The following is a 25,061-nucleotide window of genomic DNA, read 5'->3' on the forward strand; positions in this document are numbered from 1 at the left end:
AGGACTACATCTCCCGACGTGCATCGCGAAAGGTGTCCCTCGACAGCCCCGCGCGTCGGGATGGCGGTGCACGCCGGGAGTTGTAGTCGGCCGGGCGCGGGTCTCCCGGACGGTTGGCCGACCCCCGGCGGCCAGCGAACTACACATCCCGATGTGTATCGCGCGCCACCGGGCGGTGGGCGGTGGGCGGCCGCTCGGTGCGTCTTTAAATGTGAATCCGCAGAGCGACGGTTGGGCGGTTGGTCGGTGCGTGTTCGAGCTGAGGAGCGATGAGCGGGAGGTGCTTCGGCTGCGCCTCAAAATTCGGTCTGTTGAGGAAAGAGGTAAGTTCGCCGGTGTGGCGGCCGCGGGGGGTTGACGGGCACAGAGCGCCGCACCGCACTGCGCTCGCCGTCCCGCTCACGGCGGCTCCACGCCTCAGGCTGTCCGCGGGCCTCCGGGCGGAGGAGGGAGAGTCTGAGGCGGGAGACTGCTCCTGGGGGGAGGTCACAGGAGCGGCTGTCAGGCCGTGCCAGGGGGGGCGGCTGTTTACCCATCAGTCAGTCAGTCAGTCGGGAGGGGAGGGGGGGGGTTAAAAGTCGGTTGTTTTTATTTTGTTTTTAAAAAAAAGGCAGTTTATGTTTTGCTCAAAAAAAAATTGCAGAGTCAGTCCCACTTCACCGTATATCCCCGTCAAGTGCTTTGAGATGTCTCGGTGATGTGATCAGGTGCTGTGTGAAATGCCAGGGTTGTTGTTGTTATTATTATTATTAAACGTCAGTTTATGTTTTGCTCACAAAATGCTCACAGTCACTCCACTTCACCGGTTTTTTTTTTTTGGGTGGGGGGGGGGAGCGCTGGTCACCCACCCGGTGTCTGACACCTCGGGAATCCCATCGCCGTGTTTTAAGAGCATCCGAACCAAACTGAGGTATCCACCTACACGTGGAAATCCCGGGGACTGGGATGTTGGAGTGGGATGCGCTCTCTCTCCCTGGAGGGACCCACACCGTTTACCCACTTCCAGAGAGAATTAGGCGCAGGTCGGCAAGAGTATTTGGTGCAATGTCGGCAATGTCATGTTGGCAGAATGGGCGTGCGGGTGTTGGTCGAGTGTAAACCGCATGGTTTGCCATTGAGTACGTTGTCTGCCATTGAGTACCAACCTCTGGAATTCCATCCCCAATCACTCCACTTCGCCCCCCCCCCACCCTCCTGAGCCTCCTTCAAGTCCCGCCTCAACACCCTCCTCCTTGACCATGCCATCGGCCACCCGCCTTCCCCTCCCCTCCCTTCTCCCCCCCCTCTTCCCCCCACCCCGACCCCACCTCGGGTCCGAAATGCTGTACACCGTCCACCATCTTGGGACGTCCTCCCAACGTGAAAGGCGCTATACGAATGTAATCTTGTTGTTGTTGTCTGGCAAGCTTCCAGTGGTTTATTCAGATAGGACCACCCTACGTGTTAGGGCTTTGGCTTGCAGGGTTCGCAGGAGCTGAGAGGGAGGAGTCCCTGCCCCCAGTGACTGGTCTGTCTTTCCGTGTCCTGCCGATGAGGCAGATGGCTGTGATGTCATCAGCAGTGACCTGGAATACTGCGGACCTGCCAAGAAGAGCGGGGGATTAGGATGCACAGCTTCTTGGAGGGACAAGCACTGATGACAAAATTGGCAGAATGGGCCTCCAGTGTTTCGGTGAATCACAGAGAAGTGTTGGGCAAACCTTATGAATTGGTCTTCGCACAAATCTGTTTTGTGAAGTCTCGTACCTGTCTACTCTGGTGGTCCAGTGCTCTCTAGCGGGTGCTGCTGGGCTTGTTGGCATAGGTCTGGGAGCATAATGTTAGGAGTTACTTTGGACTTCTTTGTGTCAAAATAAGACAATATCTGCATGGCTGTATTCTCTTTCTCCCTCCTGTCCCCCACCCCTCCAACCATGTGTCCTACATCTCCTATATTTTTTGATATTGTTCGTACCACCATAATAATAATCCTTGTATTTGATACAGTGCTGTATATTGTGTCAGAAGAATGTCTCAAAACGCTTCTCAGGAATTATGGTAAAATAACAATAATCCTTGCATTTCGTATAGCACTTTATCACGTCCTCAAGACATCTCAAAGCGCTTCACAGAATATATTGTGAGTCAATTTGATTGTATTTTGTGGGCAAAACGCGGCAGCCAATTGCACACAGCATTATCCCACAAATAGGCATGGATTGAGTTACCACTGGGAATTGTCAAAGTGCAGTGACTGTGCATTTTTAGGCAATCATGATTTGCAGTGTCCCACGCACAGCCATGGTATGATCATCCTGAGTGAGCTAGAGGAATAAAAATATGAGCTTGGGCTCTTTGGCTTCAAAAAAAACTGGGTTTACCTTCTAAATATCAATATCGTTCTTTCAGATATGCTAAGGCAGAACCAGAAGCCACAGTTTCAGGGTTGTGATGGGCAGTTCAGACACCAGGAGATGTCTTTACACAAAGTAAAGCTGAAATGGGGGAAACTATCAAGAATGTTGGAGACTTCTTTTGAAGAAGCTGGAATAAGAACAGTCAGATAGTGAGTTAGGAGAGATGAAATCAAATGGTCGAAGAGCCTTCATCTTGTGATCAATGAATGCAGCTTTATAATAATCATTGCGTTTGATATAGTGCCTTTCACGTCAGGAGGATGTCTCAAAGCGCTTCATCGGATTTTAATGTAAAGTGTAGTGACTGTGTAGTTCCACTTATGCTAAATAAATGCCTCAGTTTGTATAATTCCAGGATGAATTTTGAAAGTTGTCTATGTTTTGTTTCTGGCAGCTTGGGTGTAAGAACTGTGGCCATGCGTACTGTTCATCATGCCTCAGTTACAGCACCCTGGTCCCTCGCTTAGGAAATACACAACAGAAGGTCTGCAAACAGTGCTACGAATCCCTCACAAGGTAACGAATACTGGCATTTTCCAACAACTTGCGTTTATAAAGCATCTTTCAAAGATAGGACCTGAACATGTCAATGTCTCCAAATGCTTCACAGGATTTTACTGTAAAGTCTAATGACTGTATTTGTAGGCAAACATTGGATCTAATTTGCGCACAGCATGTCTGCCTGTTCAGGTGGACAGTAATGGTAATAAGTGTAGTGATTATTTTTGTAGGCAAATATTCCAGTCAATATGTGAACTGCAATGTCCATAAATGGGAGGATGATTAATCTGCAGGATTGTCAGCCAGGATACTGGGAAAAATGCCTTTTTCTCTTCCAATAATGTCAACCGATCTTGAACGTCCACCTGAAGGCAAGCAGATTAGGCCTCGATGTAGCAACTTGCCAGCATTGCAGTTTTTGATAAGATGCATAGTTAGCACTAACGTTAATGTCAATCTGTTTGTGCCTTTACACAGGGACCTCTGTTTAGTAACAGCTGACTTGTAACATGAGCACAATGCCCTGTTATGTGGCATTCTCACTTGCAGAGGCCCAGTACAATGTCAGCCCAGCTCTCTCACAGTTAAGGCAGTGAACCAGTAAAATGCCAATACAACATTCCCTCTTAATGCTGGGTCTCTTTCTTCCACTCTGGTTTGATTACAATAAGAGTTGTAGCATGGATTTTCGTCCCACCATGCCTGTTCCTGCTTCAATTTCACCACTGCTATCAATTGTATTCATTGATATAATAATAATACTTGCAATTGACTATTATTATTTTGTGGGTTAATGTGTCACCTATTTGTGCACAGGAGTGTTTTACAAATAGCTACAAAGTGAATGACCTGAAGAATTTTTAGTAAGGAGAAACTCCCTTCTATTTTTGAATAATGTCATAGGATGGGACAGATGGGACTCAGTTTGTTTCATCCAAGGGATGACAATGCAGCACCCCCAACACTGCATAGGAGTGCCTACTGAGACGATGTGAGTTCCAAGTCCTAATGTGGGGCTTGTACCCAGTCATCTGAAGTCCTGTAACTCAGTGATTAGAGCATTCACCTCTCAAGCGAGAGGACCTGGGTTCAATTCCCGGGCAGGGAGAAACGTTGGGCAAGTTTCCTAACTCCACACCCCTCTGTTTACTTAGTACTCTTTTTTTTGATTGCTGTTTACTCTGTTTAAGTAGGAACCCGGTTGTTGGTTGATTGGTGGATCGCTTTTCTGGGGGGAATAATCTTTTAAAAATAAGAATAATTTGGTCACTCAATCCACGACTGTTTGTGGGACATTGCTGTGTGCAAATTGGCTACTGCGTTTCTCCCAGAAAATATACAGTCAATTCACTTTACAGCATATTCTGTGAAGCACTTTGAGACGTCTTGAAGATGTGATAAGGCGCTATATAAAAATGCAAGGATTCTTATTATTATCTGACTCAGAAATCTACTAAGCTAGGCTGTAGTACAATATGTGTCAGTAGTGTTTTAGAATTGGAGCAATATTTGAATCCCATTGTATGCAACACAGGAGAAAGCCAATCGGTCATTGTGCCTTTGCTGTGCCTTTGCTGCTGGTGTTCGCTCCCCAGTTGAAATCTTGCTGTGGGTTGATGTACTGAGACGCTGCTTCACTGAGCAGTTGGATGTGGATTTGTATTGGTGAGGGGAAACAGCAAAGGGGTTGCCTGTTTGTGGAATGGTGGAGTAATTACCGGTTCAGGGAGCCTATGGTGGTGGCGGGGATTTACCGGACGGGGAGGTGGTGTCAGATGTGGGAGGGTTCAGTTCGGAGGAAGTTCAGTATTTCCCTGCTGGCTGAGAGTGCAAACTACGACTCCTCAGGAACAACCTCCGCTTATCATCTCCTGTCCAGCTCAGTAAAGGAATAATGTGTGGTGACTGGGACAGCTGCTTGTGGAGAATAAGTAAGACTCACTAATGTGCTCTGCCATTTCTTTCAAAGTGGTGGGAAACGGGAAAACCCAGCAAGGTGGTCTCCACCAGACAACTACAAAAGGTGAGTGGATGGGAATGTGGGGGAGTTTGTTACCGTTATGGATATTGTAGCATCACCGTTCGACCCGCTGGGTCTGTGTCACTCTGTTCCACACTGTCCCATCATTTTCTTCCTCTTTTTCCAGGTACATTTCTTTCTTCATGTGGTCCAGTCGTCTATTCACCATATCCCTCAATATTCCTGTCTACCAAATATTCATCTACCTCCCTCTTAAATACTCCCATGACCCGGTATCTGTGACCTTTTGGGGTTATGAATTCCACATTTCCACGTCACTTTTTGTGTGAGAAACTGTTCTCTGATTTTACTCTTGACTGGTTAGCTTGAACCTCGATTCAACTTGGAAAGTTTCATCCCCTTGATTCAAATCCAGGCATATACTAACTCATTGCTAGTACATTGTTAATGACTTATATTAACTCATTGAACAAAGAGTAAATACACCTATTTAATCTGCAAGGTCTGAAATTCCACCTGAACTGAGCCTGCGAGACCATTCTCTTTTAAGATTTAGGATCACACAGAATCGTAGAAAATTCTTAAATTTGATCTTGTAAGTAAGTTTTCTGCATTTCTTAAAAAGAACCGGCAAACAGTTTAACCTTGACGTTGGTCTCTTGATTTTTATACGGCGGAGATGATAGGGGCCAATCCAGATCTGAGCATTCAGCAAATACCAAGGGAATCATTTGACTATTCAAGCCTCTATTTGGGTTCATTTCCTGTTTCCCATTTGCTGTCAGTGTTGAAAAGTGAGGCACTGTAGACATGCATTCCTCCCACTCGACTCTTGTTAACCCTGCAAGCCACAGCCCAAATGGGTAGGGTGGTCCTAGCTGGACAAGTCGTGGGATGTTTGCCAGATAGTGCTCTCAACAGCAAACTACGTAGTTCTGTGAACTGTTTTCTTTTATTTAGGTGATAATGGTTTAGCTTTGATTCTGTGTGTAACTAAAATTCTGCTTTAAGTTCCCAGAAGTAATTTCACTTGTTGATTGGGGGCCACAGGTCCTACAGTCTTTCACAGGGATCTCGGTGTGCAACACAATAATAGCCAGTTTTTCCCACTAAGACAGTCACCACACTCGACAATAATTACTGTGGGTTGCTTTCGCATCTTTCAATGTACAAGGAGCTATTAAAATGTAAGCTCTTTTCTCACTTGCTATTCTGTGCTGCAGGAGAGTAGCTGCTCTGGAGGCTCGACAGCAGAAAGAGGCTGGGGCCAAGAAAGCAGAAACTCAGCCTCCGGCGCTCAGTATTGGCGCTAGGTATCGGGGGCTGTCGAAGGAGGACCGAGCAATCGCTGAGCGGCTGGAGAAACTGAAAGAAGAAACCAAACCCAGTGAGTCTTGTGGCTTTAACAATGATAATCCTTACATTTGATATAGCGCCTTATTACGTCTTCAAGATGTCTCAAAGCACCTCGCAGAATATACTGTAAAGTGAATTGACTATGTTTTGTGGGCAAAATGTAGCAGCCAATTGCACATAGCAGTGTCCCACAAACAGTCGTGGGTTGAGTGACCGAATTATTATTATAATTTTTTTAATTCTTGAAGGGATTATTACCCCCTGAAAAGTAATCTGCCAATCGACTAAAACCAAATTCCTACTTACTGCTAGGTAAACAGAAGCGTGCGGAGTAAGGAAACGTGCCTAATGTTTCGCCCTGACTGGGAATTGAACTCCGGTCCTTTCGCTCAGGCTACAGGATGCTTACATATGCAACGCTACAATATGCAACGTTCCCCTAAACTTCTATTTAACAAGATTGTTAGGGTCACACAGAAGTGTGTTGTGGATTAATGTCTTTTTAAAAGACTTTATCTTGATCATTATCTTCAAACTGTTGAGGGGACAAGAGGGCATTAGGAATAATGAGCTCGCACTTCTCAATCATTATTGCTCTGCGCAAACGTCTGCCTCAATTCAACAATAACTTGCATTTACACAGCGCCCTTCATGTGTGGTAGTGGCTCAGGAGCACTTCACATTGGTGGAGCTTGACAACGAGCAGGAGATAGAGAGGAGGTGACTGTAGGCATGGTCAAAGAGGGAGGTCTTCAGATATGATCTGAACACGGGCAAGGATCGGGCTAGGAGGAGGGATTCAGGCACAGATGGTCACATTTCCCGATCTTTGCATCCACCCGAACAGGCAGATGTACCTCAGTTTAACATCTTATCCAAAGGATGATACCTCTGACAATGCAACATTCCCCCAGTACAGCACTGGGCATGAGCCTAGGCCTAATGTGGGGCATGAACACATAATCTTGTGACCCATAGGTGAAAGTGCTACCAACTAAGCCAGACTGACATACAAGTTTTCAAAGCCAAACCAAAGCCAGAAGGGGTTAAGCTTACGATCTAAATGAAATTGCAGGATTTTAGTGTAAATCTTTGTTTATTGCAGAATCAATACCTTCTGACCAGGACATTGCATTGCGACTGGCCTCGTTGAAGAATGACCCTGTGCGACCCATCCCCACCACTGCCGAGATGCAGGACCGATTGGCAGTGCTACAGGGCCAGATCCCACCATCGCAGGCCCCCAAACCTGTAATGATCGTGTTTCCTTCTGCTGTCTCACATGTAGAAAGTACTGAGATTTACAGGCCATCTCACAGCTCTCACCTCCTCCACCTACCCGACCTCCCCCTAAAACTCTCCGTACCCGTAAGCAACCTAGGCGTCAGGTTTGGCCCCCAATTATCCTTCCTCCCCCACATCCGGTCCCTCACTAGCACCGCTTTCTTCCACCTCTGACGCATTGCCCGTCTCTGCCAATACCTCTCCCCAAAAGCCGCTGAAACCCTGGTCCATGCCTTTGTCACCTCTCGGCTGGACTACTCTAACGCCCTCCTTGCCGGTCTCCCCTCCATAAAATCCAAATCATTCAAAACTCTGCCGCCCGCATTCTCACCCGCAGGAAACTCCGCTCCCCGATCACTCCAGTCCTTGCGAGACTGCACTGGCTGTCCCAGTGAGAATTGATTTCAAGATCCTCACCCTTGTATTCAAGTCCCTCCACTCCTCTGCACCCCTCTTCCTCTCTGACCTCTCTCCTCAAAACAGTACCCTTTGTCTTTGTTCTTCCGGGTCTGGCCTCCTAGTTCCCCGAGTCCTCTCCACCCCCAGCGGCCGTGCCTTCAGCCACTATGACCCGAGGCTCTGGAACTCCCTTCCTCACTCTCTTTGCCTCGCTCCCTCCCTTCCTATTTTCAGGTCTCAGCTGAAGACCTTTCTTTTCGACTACGCCTTTGGTCACCTTCCCCCCCCCCCCCCCCCCCGACTCGGTCCCGGGATCCATTACTGTGAAGCGCTCTGAAACGTCGTCCAGCGTGGAGGACGCTATTTAAATCCAAGTTGCTGTTGTTGAGATATTTAGAAGATTGCTGGATAGATACACTACTAAGGTTTTACAACAACAACTTGCATTCACATAGTACCCTTCACATAGAGTAATGTCTCTGAGCACTTTAGAGTGACTGGGTTCGACACCTAGCGGAGGCGGGGGGAAGGAGGAAGTGGTAATGATAATAATAATAATCCTTGCATTTGATAAAGCGCTTTTCACATCTTCTGGACATCTCAAAGCGCATCACAGAATAGACTGTAAAGTGAATTGACCATATATTTGTGGGAGAAACACAGCAGCCAATTGCGCACAGCAGTATCCCACAAACAATAGTGATGGGCTTGAGGACAGACAAGAGGGTGAGGGGGAGGCAGCTCTAGAGATTTGAGTAGGAAAAGCTAAAGGCTTGGCCACTAATACTGGAGCAGAGAGGGTGAGCGATGCACAGCATACCTCAGATGGCTGAGTGGGGAAATAGGGAAGGAGAAGATTGCAGATATAAGGATGCCCTAGGGTGCGGATGGATTTGTAGGTGAGCGTGAGAACTCTGGAAATCAAATGGGATTGAAGATTGCCATGATCTAATAGAGTGAAATGAGTTGAGTGGTCTCCTCCCACATCATTGTTCTTCCTTATTTTACTAATGAAAATTGTTTGGTGCTATAATGATTAGAATTTTGTATTTTATCTTTTGGAAGTTCAAGTGAAGCCTAAACTGATGAGGAAAGTCTGTTGTTTTCAGCTGTTTTTAGTGCAGGAGCGAGCACTGGCACAGTGGCGAAAGCGCAGGAAATGGTATTAGAGAAGAGAACTCCAGTGGGGAGTGAGCACTGGCACAGACACAATGGGGAGAGGGCAAGGTATTGGGATTAGAGTAGAGAGCACCAGACACAGTAGGCCAGATGACCACCTTGTGTGCTATAAACACTCAGATTCTCTCTTTCTCTCTCTCTCGCTCACGCTCTCCTAGTCTTACCAGGCTCCTAATAACAGGACTCAAACAGAACAGGTCAATGACCTCTTTGAGCAGTTGTCAGAAGAAGTGGCCATTGACTATAAATACAGCACTGGTTCCAGGGTTGAAGGTAAGATTTGTACAAGAGATTTCTCCTTAACTTGGCCTTGAAGGTTTTGTATATTAAGGCAGTGATTTAGAAAAGAAGTGTAACTTATTGTATCCTTTTAGAAATGTTCCTGAGCACGGAATATTTAATTGTAATTGTTCCTCTTGTTGCTGTGTCAGTCTGGCTCAGTTGGGAACGCTCTTGCCTTGGGGTCAGGATGTTGTGGATTCCACCTTCTGAACCAGAGGCGGGTGGGACTGAGCTCACTGTCTAGAATCACACTCCAGTGCAGTGCTAGGAAACAAGTTTCTCCTGCTGTCCTGGCCAACAACTTCCTCAAATAAAATTGATTATTTGCTTCATAGCTATTGGTGGAATCTTGCTGTGTGCAAATTCACTGTCACAATCACCTACAGATACACTATACTTGACATTTCCCTGTGTAGACGTCCCACAAGTTCTACATCGAACCAAACACAGGGATTATATATATGTGTATATAATAGCACCATATCATGTTGTTGAAATGCCAAAACACTGGATTTTTAAAGTGTAGTGACTGTGTAGTGATTGGCGCAGCAGCCAATTCGCACACAGCAATGTCCCACAAACAGCTATGAAGTGAATGGCCAATTTTTTTTTCTGGAGGATTGTTGTCCTGGATAGTGGGAGGAACTCTTTTCGAATTGTCCCATTGGATTTTCAGTGTCCACGTGAATAGGCAAACGGACCTTGGTTTATCGTCTCATCCAAAGGATGGCAGCATCTCTGACAATGCAGTGCATCCGCAGCAATACACTGGAATGTTAGTCTGGACAATGAGCTCATCTTGAAGAGCTTGGATCCATATCTAGTTTGTGAATATGACTGGATTTCTGCCCTGTGCTGAATGATTAAACTTGACAATAATTAACTTGCGAATGGGTGGGGATGGAATGACTTCGAAACTTGCTGTGAATCGGTCTCAGGTGAATCTCTTTGTGTGTCAGGCACCGCCGGTGCATTGAATGACCTGAATAAAGGAATCGATCCTCGTCATTTCAACAGTGGTACCGATGATAACGTTGAGCGTTTTGAGGAGGAGAGGAGCAACTTGCTGGAGCAGGCGGAGGCTGAGCAGGAGAATGTCCGTCAGGAGCCGCTGTTGGCGATGGCGAAGAGGCTGGCCACGCTGAGAGGGGAGGATCCCAATGCAGGTGAGCGCATCCTGTTTCTAACACGGCACTGAGTTACACTGAGATCCAGTGCAGCAATTTAGAGAGTTATATGCATAATGACTGACCGCGTGGGTATCTTGATCTGTGATCTAATTTGAGTGTTTTTACAGTGGAACCCTCTCAGGTGTGTCAGCCTGGCTCGGTTGGTGGCACTCTGAGTCAGAAGGTTGTGGCTTCAAGCCCAGCATCGGGACTTAGAATTTATGTAGTCTAAGCTGACACTCCAATGCAGAGCTTTGGATGTGCTGCATTGTTGGATGTGCAATCCTTTGGATGAGATGTTAATCCAAGTTTGCCCGTTGAGGTGGAATGTTAAAGATCTAATGGCACTACAGTATTCAAAAAGAGAAGGGAGTCCAGTGTTTTGAATACTGTACCATCAATTGCCCAAATGTAATTGGTCATTCACTTCATGGTTGTTTGTAATACAGTGCTGCCACATTTGTCTACAAAATACTGCACTTTACAGTATATCCTGTGAAGTACTTTAAGATGTCTCTCCGATGTGAAAGATGCTATTTCAAATGTAAAAGATTATTATTACTTCCGAGTTATAAGGTTGACCCCTAATATCACTTACTGAGCTCGTGAGTGGACAGTGAGCAGCATGCCACATTGCCGGTGACCTAGAAATTGGCCAATTTTTAGTGGTTGGCCAGCTTTCTCCACTTAGGCAGCGATATCTGGTTATCGATGGTGCCTCAATCCGGAATCACTGACTGGCAACAGCACCCCATTATATAGCTGTTTGGGATCTTATGGAAACCAACTATCTCATGGCGGGGCTGTACTGTATGTACAATGGTCCCAGGTATGAATTACAAGCTAAGGTCTCATTGAGGAGGTTTGGTTTCTCCTCAAAAATAAAGGATCCTTGTTAATAATTACTAAGTGTGTGTGACTCTCTGCCTGGTTACACTGTAATTATAACCCACTGTGGCGTATTGGTTCCTTTTTAGCTTTGGTTGTAAGTTGACACAAGTGATGTGGCTACATTCATACTGATGCATTATACGTGCTGTGCATAGGGTTAAACTGGGGGAATAATGAAACCATGAGATAGGAAAGTAATGTAGTGCTTGAATTGTGTTCAGTTACTGTGGATGACTGGAAACATACCGGCCAGGAGAGCGATGAAGAAAATGAAGAACTAGCAATCCAGAGGGTTCTGAAGCAGGTAATTTCCCCAGGTGAACATTTGCTAAATATTGCAGAGCGGCTTGTGCTCCTGTCGTGAACGCTTAAGTGGAACACTGCAGAAGAAATGTCTTGGAATATATATTCCATATAATATAATGGGGTTTTGATGTTCTTTGTAAAAGTTTTCCCTGCACAGTTCAAGATCTTCCTCCCATCGATTACCTTTTTGTTGTAGAGTAAAATGAGAAGCAACGTTAAAGAGAGATTGGACATGAACCCCTAGTCCTCAGGATTTAGGTAGTAGTCCATCAGTACTGACACACATACCCACTCACACACATACCCACTCACACTCGTGGATACACAGCCCCCTGAATGACAACTGCTTTCCATTATCTTTGGATTATTAGTAAATCTGATGTTAAAAGAATAGAAAATTGTATTGATTTATATGCTATTTGCTATCTGCTGTTTGTTAAAACTGCAGTCAGCATGTCAGCTCCCAAGGCCACCATATTCCTCAAGTCCTGACAACACTGCATTTGTCTACAGGTGACTGAAGAGGCAAACCTGGATACAGTGTCTGGGTACAACATCCCTGTGGAGCAGCCCATGTCAGCCCAGCACCAGCCTGCAGGGAGGAAGGTACCGTTTGCAAAGGTAGATGTATTTTAGATGAACTAAGAAAGGAATTAGAGAACAGAAAGGAGGAAGCCATTGAGGTTTTAAAACCTGGTAGATTTTTATTACCACGGATAGTTTATTCACTGGGACAGATGAGCATGATTCTCATCTCCCTGAGGAATGTAGGTAGAGCAGATGCACAAGATCTCTGGATCGTGGCAATGGATAATGTGCTCTCCCCTGACAGCTCGTACTGGTTTTCCATTGAGCCACTTCTGGGCGTCTGGACTCTGTGCTCAGCCCACCAGTCTGGTTCTATACTGAAGTACTCTTGGAGCAAGCGACAGACTGTATTGAGTTGGGCCTATGAGAAGCCCTGCAATTTCTTCAAGGGAACATGGCCTCATGTGGTGCAGTGGGTGCCTGGAGCTGATCTGCTTCCTCCTTGGATGGGCTGCAGAAGATGGCAGGATCCCAGCCACCAAGCGTCTGGCATGCCTACAATCAGGTGCTGCAGGCGTCAAACTTACACAACGCTGATTCCGACAATGCCCACCACACCCAGCCTGTAACGCACTCCAGGGTCTTTAAGGGCCTCCACGACCTTGCCTTCTTTCTAGCTCTTTGATTTACTAACCCCATATCAACCTGTCTGCTCCCTCCGCTCAGCAGGCTCTGGCCTGCTCCATGTCCCCCGCCTGGACTGCCCCACCTTCGGTGGTTGGGCCTTCAGCTTCTCTGCCCCCACCCTTTGGAACTCCATCCCACAGTCTCTTCATCTTGTTCCCTCCCTTTAAGGCCCATCTCAAAACCTTCCTCTTCGACCACATCTTCAGCCACCCTCCTACCCCTACCCCTGCTCTCCACCTCTCCTGATCCCAACCCCATGCTCAGGTCCAAATCCCTGACTGTCCAGCACCTTGAGACGTCCTCCTGACATGAAAAGCGCTATACAAATGTAATTTATTGTTACCTATCTTAAGTTGATATCTTGTCACTGACTCGTGGACCAGTGGAGGAATGTCTCCTTATTGACTCTGAAAACCCTTCCTAATTTTGAAGATCTCTCAGGGCCCCCTCAACCTTCTCTTTTCCAGTGACAGTGGCCTGTGGGTTACTGAACATTTGTGTCTTGACTTTGCTCCTCTCCTAGTTACAAGCCCCAGCTGCGGTGCCAGTGGTCGAGGCAGCATCAGCAGATGAAGAGGAGCTCCCTTGGTGCTGTATTTGCAATAATGATGCTGTGCTGCGCTGCCATGGCTGTGATGGGGACCTGTATTGTCAACGATGCTTCAGGTCAGAGCAGTTCTGGCCAGATGAAGGTGTAGTGTCACGGTTGAAGACTTGTGCCCAGTTGATGTTTATGGGGTGGAGATGGTATCTTTCCTTGGCAAAGTTACAGCATTCTATTCACGTGGTTCCAATTCAATGCGCTGGTTCACTGCACAGCTACAATGCTGTATGTGTTTGGGTGACCAGAGTGGGGAAGAGTGCTGTTAAATGATCAATAGTTCGCATTTAGCAGGAAAAAAAGAATAACAACCAAAACTAACCAAATGCCCATGATAAATATTTGCCTAGTTTTTTCATTGTGGTTTCATTCACATAAAGTTATTAATTCAGTTGTAATCTGCTGACTATTGCGATACAGATCCACTTGTGACACATCTCACAAGAAGTGGGCACCAGGCTATTTGAAATGCTAATGTGGGCCTCTTGCACTTCCTTCAAAGAAACCAATTTGCATCTGAGTTTGAAGGCTGAATAACATGTCTCAAACACTGCTCTCTTACTTCATCTCTCCAGAGAAGGACATGACAAGTTTGATAGGAAAGAACACCGAACATCAAGCTACCGTCCACCAAACAAGAAGAAGTGAAGTACAGGAACCCGTAAACTCAGATCCTGGAATGATTGGAAGCCAAGTTTACATTCACTGCACTACAGTCGCTCTTCATTCAGTTAACAGTGGGAGTTGACCAAAGTGATGGGATTGTGTCATCTTTTAATGCCCTTTAGCCATAGATGCCAGATATTTCTGTGACTTTCTCCATAAGAGCTCCAAGATGCCTTTTAATTCTTCCCGTTTGCAGGTGGCCTTGGACGCTACAAAGCAGTAATCCCTCTGTGTGCATTTGGGTGTTTTGCCTTCATGTTTGATATATGCGTTGAACTGCACGTTGGACGAGGAGAGGTACGATATGCAGGGAATGTGTCTTTTGACGTGCTGCAGGTTCAGGAATTGTATAAGGCTTCAACTTGATCCAACTTTCTGTTAATCATAATTTGGATATCTAAGGGCTTGAGGCTTTAGCTGTGCAATGGTGTCAGTACCAATCTGTGGCAATCTTGTTGTATAAATGTTAACTTGGCGTGGTCTAATTGGAATGTAATTAATTCACTGGAATTGACATTTTTTTCCTAGTGTGAGAGGACATTAACAAATTACATTTGTATAGTGCCTTTCACATTGGGAAGACATCCCAAGACACTAAAGGCAATTATTTACAGGCTTAATGATCAAAAGGGGTTTGATTTGTAAGATGGAACTGGCCCCAAGAACCACAGAGCTTTACTTGTGTTTTTGTCCATTTTATTGTTGCCCAAATCAAGGCTATGGGTAATCAGCTCGCCAGCCTCCATTAACAGTGGAAAATGTTAACGTCTGAATAAAATGTATTAGTGATGGGGACATGAAGGCCGAGTGACGTTGTACTGAAAATCTCTGTTTTTAGGGCTGGTTCCGCATAAATGTAGTTGAGAACGTGACACAAATCATTAGTAAAAATCATTATAATCCTTGGAATAAATGATAATACTTGCATTTGATACAGCACCTGTCATGCCACAGGGATTTCTCAAAGCACTTCAGGATTTACTGTGAAGTGTAGCAACTGGTATTTTAAAGGTGAATGCGTCAGTCAACGTGTGCACAGCAATATCTGCAAACAGCAATGAAGTAAATGACCAATTTGTATCTGGGGGATTGTTGGCCAGGACACTGGAGAAACTCCTCTTTATGAATATTAAAACAAAGCCAAAGAATGAGCTTTCAGTTACACTTCGAGCTTTTTTGAGATGTTTCATCAATAACAACAAATTACATTTATATAGCACCTCTCATGTCAAGGATGTACCAAGAGATGGAGTTTAATTTTCAACAAGTTGTTACTTTTGCTGACAGTGTTGGTGATCTGCGACAGCCTTCATTAATAGTGGAAAATTGCTGGAAAGTGGGCTGAACAAATCACATTTTCCCTGACTAAGATCGAACAGACTCCTCTCAGCTGGAGTACAACTGGCGTAGTCGGTTTGATCTTAGTCAGGGAAAGGTCAGCCAGGATTCTCATTCCTGATCAGGACTTCAGCCACACTGATAGTTGTTCAGGGTGCGTGCGGTTGGGCTGGCTCTGATTCCCTCTCGGCTTCAGGTGGTTATCAACATTGATTGTCCATGTTCAGCACTGTCAGCAAAAGAAAGAACTTGCAATTATAATGTTGAAACATCTGAAAAGAGCTCTCCAGCAAAGGTAAATTGTTTTTGTAGGCAATGCGCAGTTGCTGTTTTACACACAGATGCAACAACTGACATTTTTACAAACGTCTGGAAGAATTGTAGGCCTGGACACCATAAGAAAGTCCCTCCTCTTTTCCAATACTGTTGTGGGATTATTAACATCTGGTTAAAGCCAAACTTGTTTAATATCTCATCTGAAAGACCACATCTCCAATAATGCAGCACTCCCCCAGCTTTGCACTGGGGAATCATTCCCAAGTCCTGACAGAGGGCTTGAATCTCTGAGGCAAGCGTGGCAGCTAGTGAGGGAAATGGGAAGGAAGCAGCAATAATTGGGAAAAAAGACAATGTAAAATTCTTATTTGAAATGAGTTTTAAAAGGTCTGCAGAGAGTGAGTCTCCATCCCGACTCGCAATATCCTAAGAGGTGCATTAATAACATGCAGACATCTCTACATCAAAAACTCAAATGCATTTTTCTAGTTATTTTGTACACATTAATATTTGTATCCACGCATCTTTGAACAATGTTGCAGTCAAAATACTGAGGCAGCATTTCACTATAAAACTCATAAATCCCAAGCTCACTCCTCATTTCAGAAGTCATGTATATTATAGTTGATTCATTACTGAGACTTATAAGTGTCTTTAATAGTGTGGGGAAGTTAACTCGGTTATACACAATATCTGAACCCAGGATAAAGTCAAAGTCTGAAGGGAACATACTTTCCTCAGTGTCCCACTTAAAGGCAGTGATGGTCGCACGATGTGCCAAGTAGGTGGGGATGTTCACAGAAACATTGTGCTGCATTTGCTTCAAAACGCTAGGTCGGTCTGTCATGGTCACTTCTCCACCTGACAAGAAAAATAATTTATGAAACCATCTTGTTTGTATGTACGGTGTCTTCTCATTGGAACAATCTGATACTGCATTGTACTCATAAAGTACAATTTTCTATCGCACAAGGATAAGTACCGTTGTTCCAGACCTCGGTAAATAATCCTTACAATTTATCTAGCGCCTTATCAAGTTGTCAAAACATCACAAAGCACTGAAGAGAATTTTACTGTTAAGTGCAGGTGTAGGTGAACACAGCAGCCAGTTTGCACACAACAATGTCCCATAAACAGACATGAAGTGAATGACCAATTTTATCTAGAGGATTGTTGAGGAAGGCACTCCTTCGAAAGAGCCATTGGGATCTTTAATGCTAATGAACAGACCTAGGTTTAATGTGACGAATGGCACCTACAACAGTGCAGTGCTCCCACAGAGTATCAGCCCAAATCTTTCAAGATCAGTAAGTCAGTAATCCACACCTGCAGGAGCCGTGGATAATATAATCCCACAAGAGGCCTAAAATTTCACCTTTATAAGAACATTAGAATTTGCTTGGCAAAAGAAGACAAAGGTCCATATAATTCTTCTTCCACCATCCTGGCAGTCACCTGACATGGCGTGTCTCAAATTATATAAATCTTTTTGTAAATATAGTATTTATAAGAATGTGACTCACCAAACAGAACTGCCAGTATTCCCACAATTCCAGTGCCTGAACACAGTTCAATCACCTTCTTCCCAAAGAAACTTATATCCATCTTCTCAAAGTACTCGCAAAGAAGAACATCCTAAAACAAATTAAGGATTTTGTATTAGAATTCTTTCAGAAGTATGAATCACTGGATATGGACATAATAATTCTGCCATTTGAGGGAGTAGATAGGGATAAACTATTTCCGCTGGTAAGTGGGTCAGTAACCAGAGGATACAAATTTGAGATAATTGGCAAAAGAATCAGGGGATAAGAGGAGAATTTTTTTTTACCCAGAGGATGCACTGCCGAAAAGGGTGGTGGAAGCAGATTTGACAATAACTTCCATAGATACTTAAAAAGAAAAAAACGTTGCAGGGATATGGGGTAGGAATGGGGGAGTGGGACTAGTTGATGGCTCTTTCAAAGACTCAATGGGCCGAATGAATTGATGCAGCACCTTAGCACGTTGTCAAAACCTCTCAAAGTGCTTCAAAAGATTTGCTGTAAAATGCAGAGACAGGATTTCTAGGTGAACTCCGCAGCCAATTTGCTCACAGTAAAGTTGCACAAACCACTAGGAAGTGAATAATAATAATCCTTGCATTTTATATAGCGCCTTATCATGTTTTCTAGATCTTTCAAAGCGCTTCACAGAATATACTGTAAAGTGAATTGACTGTATATTTTGTGGGCAACATGCGGCAGCCAATTGTGCACAGAAGTGTCCCACAGACAGTCTTGGATTGAATGACGAAAAGATTTTTGTAAAAGAAATTATTACCCCGAAAAGCAATCCACCAATCGACTAACAGCTTACTTACATAGGTAAACAGATGCGTGTAGAGTTAGGAAACTTACCCTACGTTTCGTCCTGCCGTGAATCGAACCCTCGTATGCTCTAACCACTGAGCTACAGGACTGCTCGAATGACTAGTGTAGGTGTGAACACACACTCCCACCCACCCCAAAAAAGCCTGGAAATAAATTTATATAATCATAGTCTTACGGCACAGAAGAAACGTGCTGGCAATTTGAAAGAGTTATCCAGCTAGTCCCACTCCCCCGATCTTACCTCATAACCCTGCAAATGTTTTCTTTTCTTATCCAATTCCCTTTTGAAAGCTATTATTGAATCTGCTTCCACCAGCCTTTCAGACAATGTTTTCCAGATCATAACAACTCTCTGGCTAAAAAGATTTCTCCTCAGCTCCTCTCTGGGTTTTTTTTGCCAATTATCTTAAATCTGTGTCTTCTGGTTACTGATCCACCCACCAGAGAAAACAGTTTCTATCTATCTCTGCATCAAAACCACTCATAATTTTGAACACTTTCTATTAAATCTCCCCTCAAGCTCTTCAATCTTGTAGTCCTTCATTCCTGGTATCATTTTTCTAAATCTCCTCTGCACTCCGAGGCCATGACATCCTTCCTGAAGTGCGGTGCCCAGAATTGGACCCAGTACTCCAGCTAAGGCCAAACCAGCAATCTGTAAAGAAGCAAAATTCAATGTTTCTATTGTATATCGGGCACTTACAGCATCCCACACGACTGCAGATGTGTGGAAATCTATGTCTGAGGTCTGAGTGATCTTCAGATTGTAGCCGGCAAAGGTGTACTGCTTCTCCAACACAAAACGCTCTGGGTAAACACCACTGGCCCTTGTATTTTTCGTATGGGATTTCACTGATAATTTCCGTTTCAACTTCTCGTGTTCTGTGGCCGATGATCTTCGATCTCCCATTGGATTCCTTTCAGATCAAACACACAACGTGAATCCCTGGGGATCTCAGTCCCCTTGTCTCTTTCTTAGTTAATGCAATATCTCAAGATTTTGATCTAGAAATTTGAGAAATTGTATTTCTCCTGTCTTTTGATGAAAGGCTCCCCAAGCTATCACAGATCGTTTTAAATCATTTATAATTAAATTTAAAGGCACTAATTTACATCGGCGCTTAACATTACAACGATTCTTGCTCTCAAGCAACGTTAACGATGTATAACTCTGCACAACCACTCCCGCGAATCAAGTAGCGAACTTTGTTTGGTTCAGAGAAACCCAAACTGGTTAAAACATAGAAGAATGTTTACTTTTCGGCAGATGTCACAGTTTCAAGGTTGGTAATGAAAAAATGTAAGTGTGTTTCAATCCTGTTCAATGTCAAGTGGCAGGAAAGTGTGCGCAAAGCAGCTTGTGAGGTCCTTGACACAACAAACATGGAAGAAAGGAAACAAAGAGAAGATACAAGACAACTGGGCAAGAGGTCAGAAGCCAGCTCAGGATGAATGGTCAACAAAGATTGTGTTGAGGATTACGAGTTACCAGAGATGTCAAAGCAATTTTATTCTCTTGCACCCATGTTGAGCCAAATTGAGATTAGGACAAGCAGTTGCCATTAGAAATGATTCTAGCCATGCCGATATTCTGGTGTATTTGAGCCCCACAGGATAACTACCACAACATAATATTTGATACTTTCAGTCTATACTTTTTTATTACACAGAATTACATAGAATATACAGCACAGAAATGGATGCATTTGGCCCAACTGTTTATGCTCCACATAAACCTCCTCCTGCCCTTTCTCAACTAAGCCTATCAGCATAACCTTCTATTCCTTTCTCCCTCATGTACTTATCTAGCTTCCCCTTAAATGCATCTGTGCTATTCGCCTCAATTCCTCGTGGTAGCAAGTTCCACATTCCCACCACTCTCTGGGTAAAGAAGTTTCTTCTGACTTCCTTATTTGATTTATTGGTGACTATTTTATATTTATGGCACTGGTTTGGGTTTCCCCCCACAAGTGGAAACATCTCTATGTTTATCCTATCAAATCCTTTCATAATTTTAAATGCTTAATTAATAATGAATTAATAATTAATACTTTATTCTATTAATGTTTTAACGTTCTACCCATTGGTATATTCCTCTGCTCCTGGTCTCCAGAAACCTTCTGCTGGAGTGATGTTTGCCCTTTGTAACCTGCCTAAATGGCCTTTGTTCATGTATCTTAGCAGGGAGTGCCATCAGACTATTCACCGAGGGACAACAGTCAAGGCTGACCACTTCTCCCTTGGCTGCCAAACACATGCCCTGCCTGTAGAGGGTGCTGAGGAAACACCAGGAAGAGAAAACCCATTGGATTTGATTCTCCTCACCCAAGAGAAGACTGGACACTGTCTTTAGGGACTGCGCTGAGAAGGGGCGTGAGGGCACTTTGGTCATGCTCATCCCTCTGTTCTAGGACAGCAAGGTCCCATTGCAGGTCAAGCTTGCGGCATACCGCACATGTGTGTACAAACAGTCCTCCTTTATGGATCTGAGCTCCTGAGGATGCAGCGGAGAGATTTCCTCTGACCAATCTGCCAGTTGCATCTATCCACTACATCACTGGAACAGCCCTTATTTCAATTTGTTTGAATTCAAATCCTGATCAGATGTTTATCCAGTTGTTATTGTGAAAGCTAGCCATACAACTTTATTGTTTTAATCGGGAAGCCCACCTCATACTTCCAGCACTTAATTCCCCAGCCTAACTGATCTTTGTCAGTCTTTTCCCCCTAATTTGTGCCATAACGAGGCTGGAGTGCTAACCACTAATAATACTTCTACTACTAATAATCCTTGCATTTGATATAATGCCTCATCAAGTCTTTGAGACGTCTCAAAGGTCTTCACAGAATTAACTGTATATTTTGTGGGAGAAACACAGCAGCCAATTGCGCACAGCCGTGTCTCACGAACGTAGATTGAGTGACCAATATTTTTTAAAGGGATTATTACCCCCGGAAAAGCGATCCTCCAATCGACTAACAACCAGATTCCAATCCACTGCTAGGTAGACCACTACACACAGCACTCCATGTTAATTACATTAATATCATTTTCAAAGTATGTTGGCCAAACTGCACCATACATTCCAAATGTGTGCATACACCAGTGAAATATGCAAGCTTAGAATAATATGTTTGTACTGATCAGTAGTTAATATTCTTGGAATGTATCCTAGGATGTGATTAGCTTTTTACATGGTGTGAGAGCGATACAATACTGGATCAAGTACACCAACTGCAGCAACTACAAGTCAACTCTGAGAGAACTTCCTGTTACATGAGAGATATTGGTTTCTGGGACAGAGGAGAATTTGAGCCTCCAGAACAGATAAAGCATTTCATTTCAATGTGAGTGAAGAAACAATTAATCTTTGTAGGTTTGTCACTTATTATTATTTTTCTTCCCTGGCGTAATATATGTCCTAACTGTATCTAGGTCACTGACTGTTCAATGAAAATATTACATTGAAAAGTAACCCAGAATAGGACTATTCAAGGACTATTTTTTTCCCTCTCAGCACAATGTTTTCCCTCAATATATTTTTGGATGTGTTTTCACTTCTACTGGCGAAGAGTTTATGACCCTCTCAACAACCTATGTGGGATCTTAGCAGATGCTGAACTTGACCTTCTTTGCACCTTGCAGCAATAGCCACTGACCATCAATCAAAAACAAGGACCCTGGTTGATTTTCCCCCTTCCTCACTGAGGGGTATTAAGGTGAATTTACCTCCCCAACTACTGCACTGGCCGGGGTAAGCTCAATTGGCACAGTGAAGGATTCAAATCTCCACCTTTCCATTCTGTATGGGCCAATGGTCCACTGGATAGTAACTTTACCAGCACCTATATCCACTAGCTATTTTCCAGGAACATTATCAATGAAGATATATCCCCATTGTGTGATTGACTCAAGACCACGTGAGAAGTGTGAGTGAAGAAGGCTCTTTAGCCCTTTTGGAAATACAACACCATCAACTTACACCCTCCACGCAGGGTAGTGTCTCAGAGCGCATAACAGTGACGGAGTCTGATTCTGAGGCGGGCAGTGGGGGGTTGTGGATGGGAAGGTGGCCATAGAAGAAGGTTTCAGCCGGGACTTGAAAAAGGGGAGAGGGAGGGCAAGCCAGAGGGATTGAGGGAGAGCGTACCACAGTAGCTGAAAGTGCGACTCCAATGGTGGGGCGGAGGATGCGAGGGATGAGCAGGCGGCAGGTGGTGGATTGGAGAGTGAGGCAGTGGGAGAGGTAGGGAGGTGCCAGGGAGTGCAGGATTTGAACACAAGAGTGAGGATATTGATGACGATCTGTTCGGTGATGGGGAGCCAGTGGAGCCTGGGCCAGAACTGGTGAGATGTGGGTACGGAGTTTGGTCCGGGTTTGTGGGCGGCAGAGTTCTGAATGATTTGGATCTTTTGAATAGTGGAGTTGGGGAGACCGGCGAGGAGTGCATTTGAGTAATCCAGGCGGGAGGTGACAAACACATGCACGAGGGATTGGCTGCATTTGGGGTTAAGGTACAGTCGGAGGCGGGCAATGTAGTGGAGGTGGAAGAAGGTGGTCCTGGTCAGGGACTGGATGTGGGGTAGGAAGGACAGCTGGGGGTCGAACTGGATGCCTAGATTACGCACTGGTTCGGTGAGTCTGAGGGAGAGCCTGGGGATGTTGAGGAGCTTAGATCCAAAGGAGTGAAGACGTTGACCCATCCCACAGTCACCCTGTGACAGCATGAAGCTCTCTCCTGAATGTCCAGTGTCTTCAAACAACTTTTCTACTAACTCTTTCTTGCTATTACTTGTTCAATGTATCAAGATCTACTTCCTGGTGTCTGCACTGAAATTACCAATCACACACCTCAATATGTTTCTCTTCACAAAATTACGAGAGGTTTGGACGAAGAAGGAACTTCAACCCATTTGGTCTCATCCTTCCACAAGACCCACCCTATCATCCACCCAGAACAACACCAATCTGCAATAAATTATCACGAAGGGTGGTTGAGGCTAGGCTGCTGCACTTTTTAAATGAATCTTGATAACTTATTCCAGTTGTTAATTACCTTCTCGATGAACAACAAGAAGTTACATTTATTTAGCACTTTTCACATCGGAAGGACGACTCAAGGCACTGGAAAGAAATATATCTGTTCTGAAATTGCTCTCTGCAACTCTAAACTTGTACCTTGTTCTGTTGTCTCAGCATATCCAAGAGTATTAATCCTTGCATCTGTTCACTCGTTCCACAACTGTTTGTGGGACACTGCTGTGCGCAATTAGCTGCTGCATTTCGCCCATAAAATATAGTCAATTCACTTTGCAGTATATTCTGCGAAGCACTTTGAAAAGCAAGGATTATTATTATTATTATTGTCTTCAAGAGGCTGGGAAGGCTACTTCTGATGAATTTACCAGAGCACTCTACAGCTTAAGCACTGACTTCTGGGAATCTGAATTCAATTGATTTCACAGAAGAGCCCAGAACCATTTTGATATCTGAAACATTTATTATCAGCTAAGGTCACATTGTGGTAAAATGATTCAGTAATTGTACCTGTTGCAGAAATTCTCTTCACTTGGTAATCCAGCAGTGTTTTGTGAACTTCCTGCATGTTTGTATCTAATCTTATTTTTGCTGGTCGAGTCTTTCTTCATTTGGCCTTTCAGTTTCGAACTATTCATGCCGTTTTTCCAATGCGTTAGCATATCCCAGTCCTTCACAATGACTACTTTTATACATGACCTCATCCTGAGAATATTCTACAATACTCTGAACCTGATATGACTGTTCCCTTATGTAACTATTGTGGATGTTTGCTGACAATGAACAAGATTGTAGAAATTAGTATACAAACTGACTATTATCTCAGAAATTTCAACAAGCATCACAAGGGCCAGAGATTGTAGCGAGAGCTCAGGGTCGCAGGAGTTGGCAGAGTTGGGTAAGAGACATGCTGGAAGAGTGCTGCATTGTCGGAGGTTCTGGCGTTTGGCTGAGACATTAATCTGAAGTCCTGTCTGCCTGTACAGGTTAGAAATCACATGACACTATTTAAGAAAAGAAGAGAGTTTCTCCTGATGTCCTGACCGACAACGTCTTCACTCCTGCGGATCTAATAAAAAATTGGCATTCACATCATAATTATTTGTGGGACACTGCAAATCCTCTGCCACATTTGCCCAAATATACAACTACCGTAGTATAAAATTCTGAAGAGCTTTGAGATATTTTGTGATAAGAGAAAAAGGATTACGTGTGGCTTTACTTAAGCAATTAGTGACAAAGGGACACAGTCTCGGGATGATTGAAGTAAAATGAGGAAGAGATTAGAAGGAAGTTCTTTACTCAGTGGCATTCAGGATTTGATATGTATCACCTCTATGGTATGGTGTAGTATTACCTCTAGTGGTGATTGAGGCTGGATCAATGAATTGTTGAAAAGGGAATTAGCTATGTATCTGAGCAGTAAACATTAGACAATATTGGAGGGACAGTTGGGATGTATCATTAATAAAAAAGTTATTTAGAAAAAAATATTATTTTTCTTCTGGTATAAATTGTGGATTAGTAAATATATAAACACAGAGTGTAGTTGGTAATACAAGGTCCAAATTAAATGACATGGTAGGGAGAGAAATTTCACCTGGATCTAGATATACTCTATTTATGGAGCATTTTAAAACATGCAGTTTTTGGCACATTCATAAATACAACCATAATTTTGCAGCCAGTTATCTGTAGTTTTTCTTAAAACGCAGAAAAAGCAGCTCCAAAGTCAAGACTGAATTCAACAATTGGCCAAATTCTTTATACTCTGAAATGCTATACAAATAGAGCAGAGCTTGACTGAGCT

General features: G+C 44.1%; 2 protein-coding genes across 3 annotated transcripts; one reads left to right on the forward strand and one right to left on the reverse strand.

Moving 5' to 3' along the window:
• The first annotated feature begins 177 nt into the window (after positions 1-177).
• On the forward strand, positions 178-15,158 carry zfyve19 (zinc finger, FYVE domain containing 19). Its single transcript, XM_042338292.1, has 11 exons — positions 178-323; positions 2,791-2,912; positions 4,867-4,920; positions 6,102-6,265; positions 7,340-7,485; positions 9,255-9,369; positions 10,338-10,544; positions 11,660-11,742; positions 12,258-12,365; positions 13,483-13,625; positions 14,136-15,158. Exons 1-11 carry the CDS (start codon positions 270-272, stop codon positions 14,206-14,208), a joined length of 1,269 nt encoding a protein of 422 aa, XP_042194226.1. The 5' UTR covers positions 178-269; the 3' UTR covers positions 14,209-15,158.
• Positions 15,159-15,720: 562 nt separating this feature from the next.
• On the reverse strand, positions 15,721-23,912 carry LOC103187506 (EEF1A lysine methyltransferase 3-like). 2 transcript variants are annotated; one of them, XM_007907036.2, is made up of 5 exons: positions 23,762-23,912; positions 18,916-19,129; positions 17,364-17,475; positions 16,573-16,701; positions 15,721-15,793 (listed from the first exon to the last, which is right to left on the reverse strand). In XM_007907036.2, exons 1-5 carry the CDS (start codon positions 23,887-23,889, stop codon positions 15,768-15,770), a joined length of 609 nt encoding a protein of 202 aa, XP_007905227.1. In that variant the 5' UTR covers positions 23,890-23,912; the 3' UTR covers positions 15,721-15,767. The 2 variants fall into 2 exon arrangements, with proteins under 2 accessions (XP_007905227.1, XP_007905226.1); XM_007907035.2 differs by lacking the exon at positions 15,721-15,793 and having other exon boundaries at positions 15,983-16,701.
• Positions 23,913-25,061: the final 1,149 nt, after the last annotated feature.

This window comes from Callorhinchus milii, unplaced genomic scaffold (genome assembly GCF_018977255.1).
Source record: "Callorhinchus milii isolate IMCB2004 unplaced genomic scaffold, IMCB_Cmil_1.0 Scaffold9, whole genome shotgun sequence".
Classification (NCBI taxonomy): Eukaryota; Metazoa; Chordata; class Chondrichthyes; order Chimaeriformes; family Callorhinchidae; genus Callorhinchus; species Callorhinchus milii.

Coding starts and splice junctions, on each gene's coding strand:
- LOC103187506 (XM_007907035.2), bottom strand. CDS start 23,889: ATGAATAGTTCGAAACTGAAAGGCCAAATGAAGAAAGACTCGACCAGC. Junction 19,130..23,761: donor GAAGAGAATTTCTGCAACAG/GTACAATTACTG, acceptor TTGATCTGAAAG/GAATCCAATGGGAGATCGAA. Junction 16,702..17,363: donor AATACTGGCAGTTCTGTTTG/GTGAGTCACATT, acceptor TTTTCTTGTCAG/GTGGAGAAGTGACCATGACA.
- zfyve19 (XM_042338292.1), top strand. CDS start 270: ATGAGCGGGAGGTGCTTCGGCTGCGCCTCAAAATTCGGTCTGTTGAGG. Junction 9,370..10,337: donor CACTGGTTCCAGGGTTGAAG/GTAAGATTTGTA, acceptor TTTGTGTGTCAG/GCACCGCCGGTGCATTGAAT. Junction 12,366..13,482: donor GGAAGGTACCGTTTGCAAAG/GTAGATGTATTT, acceptor CTCCTCTCCTAG/TTACAAGCCCCAGCTGCGGT.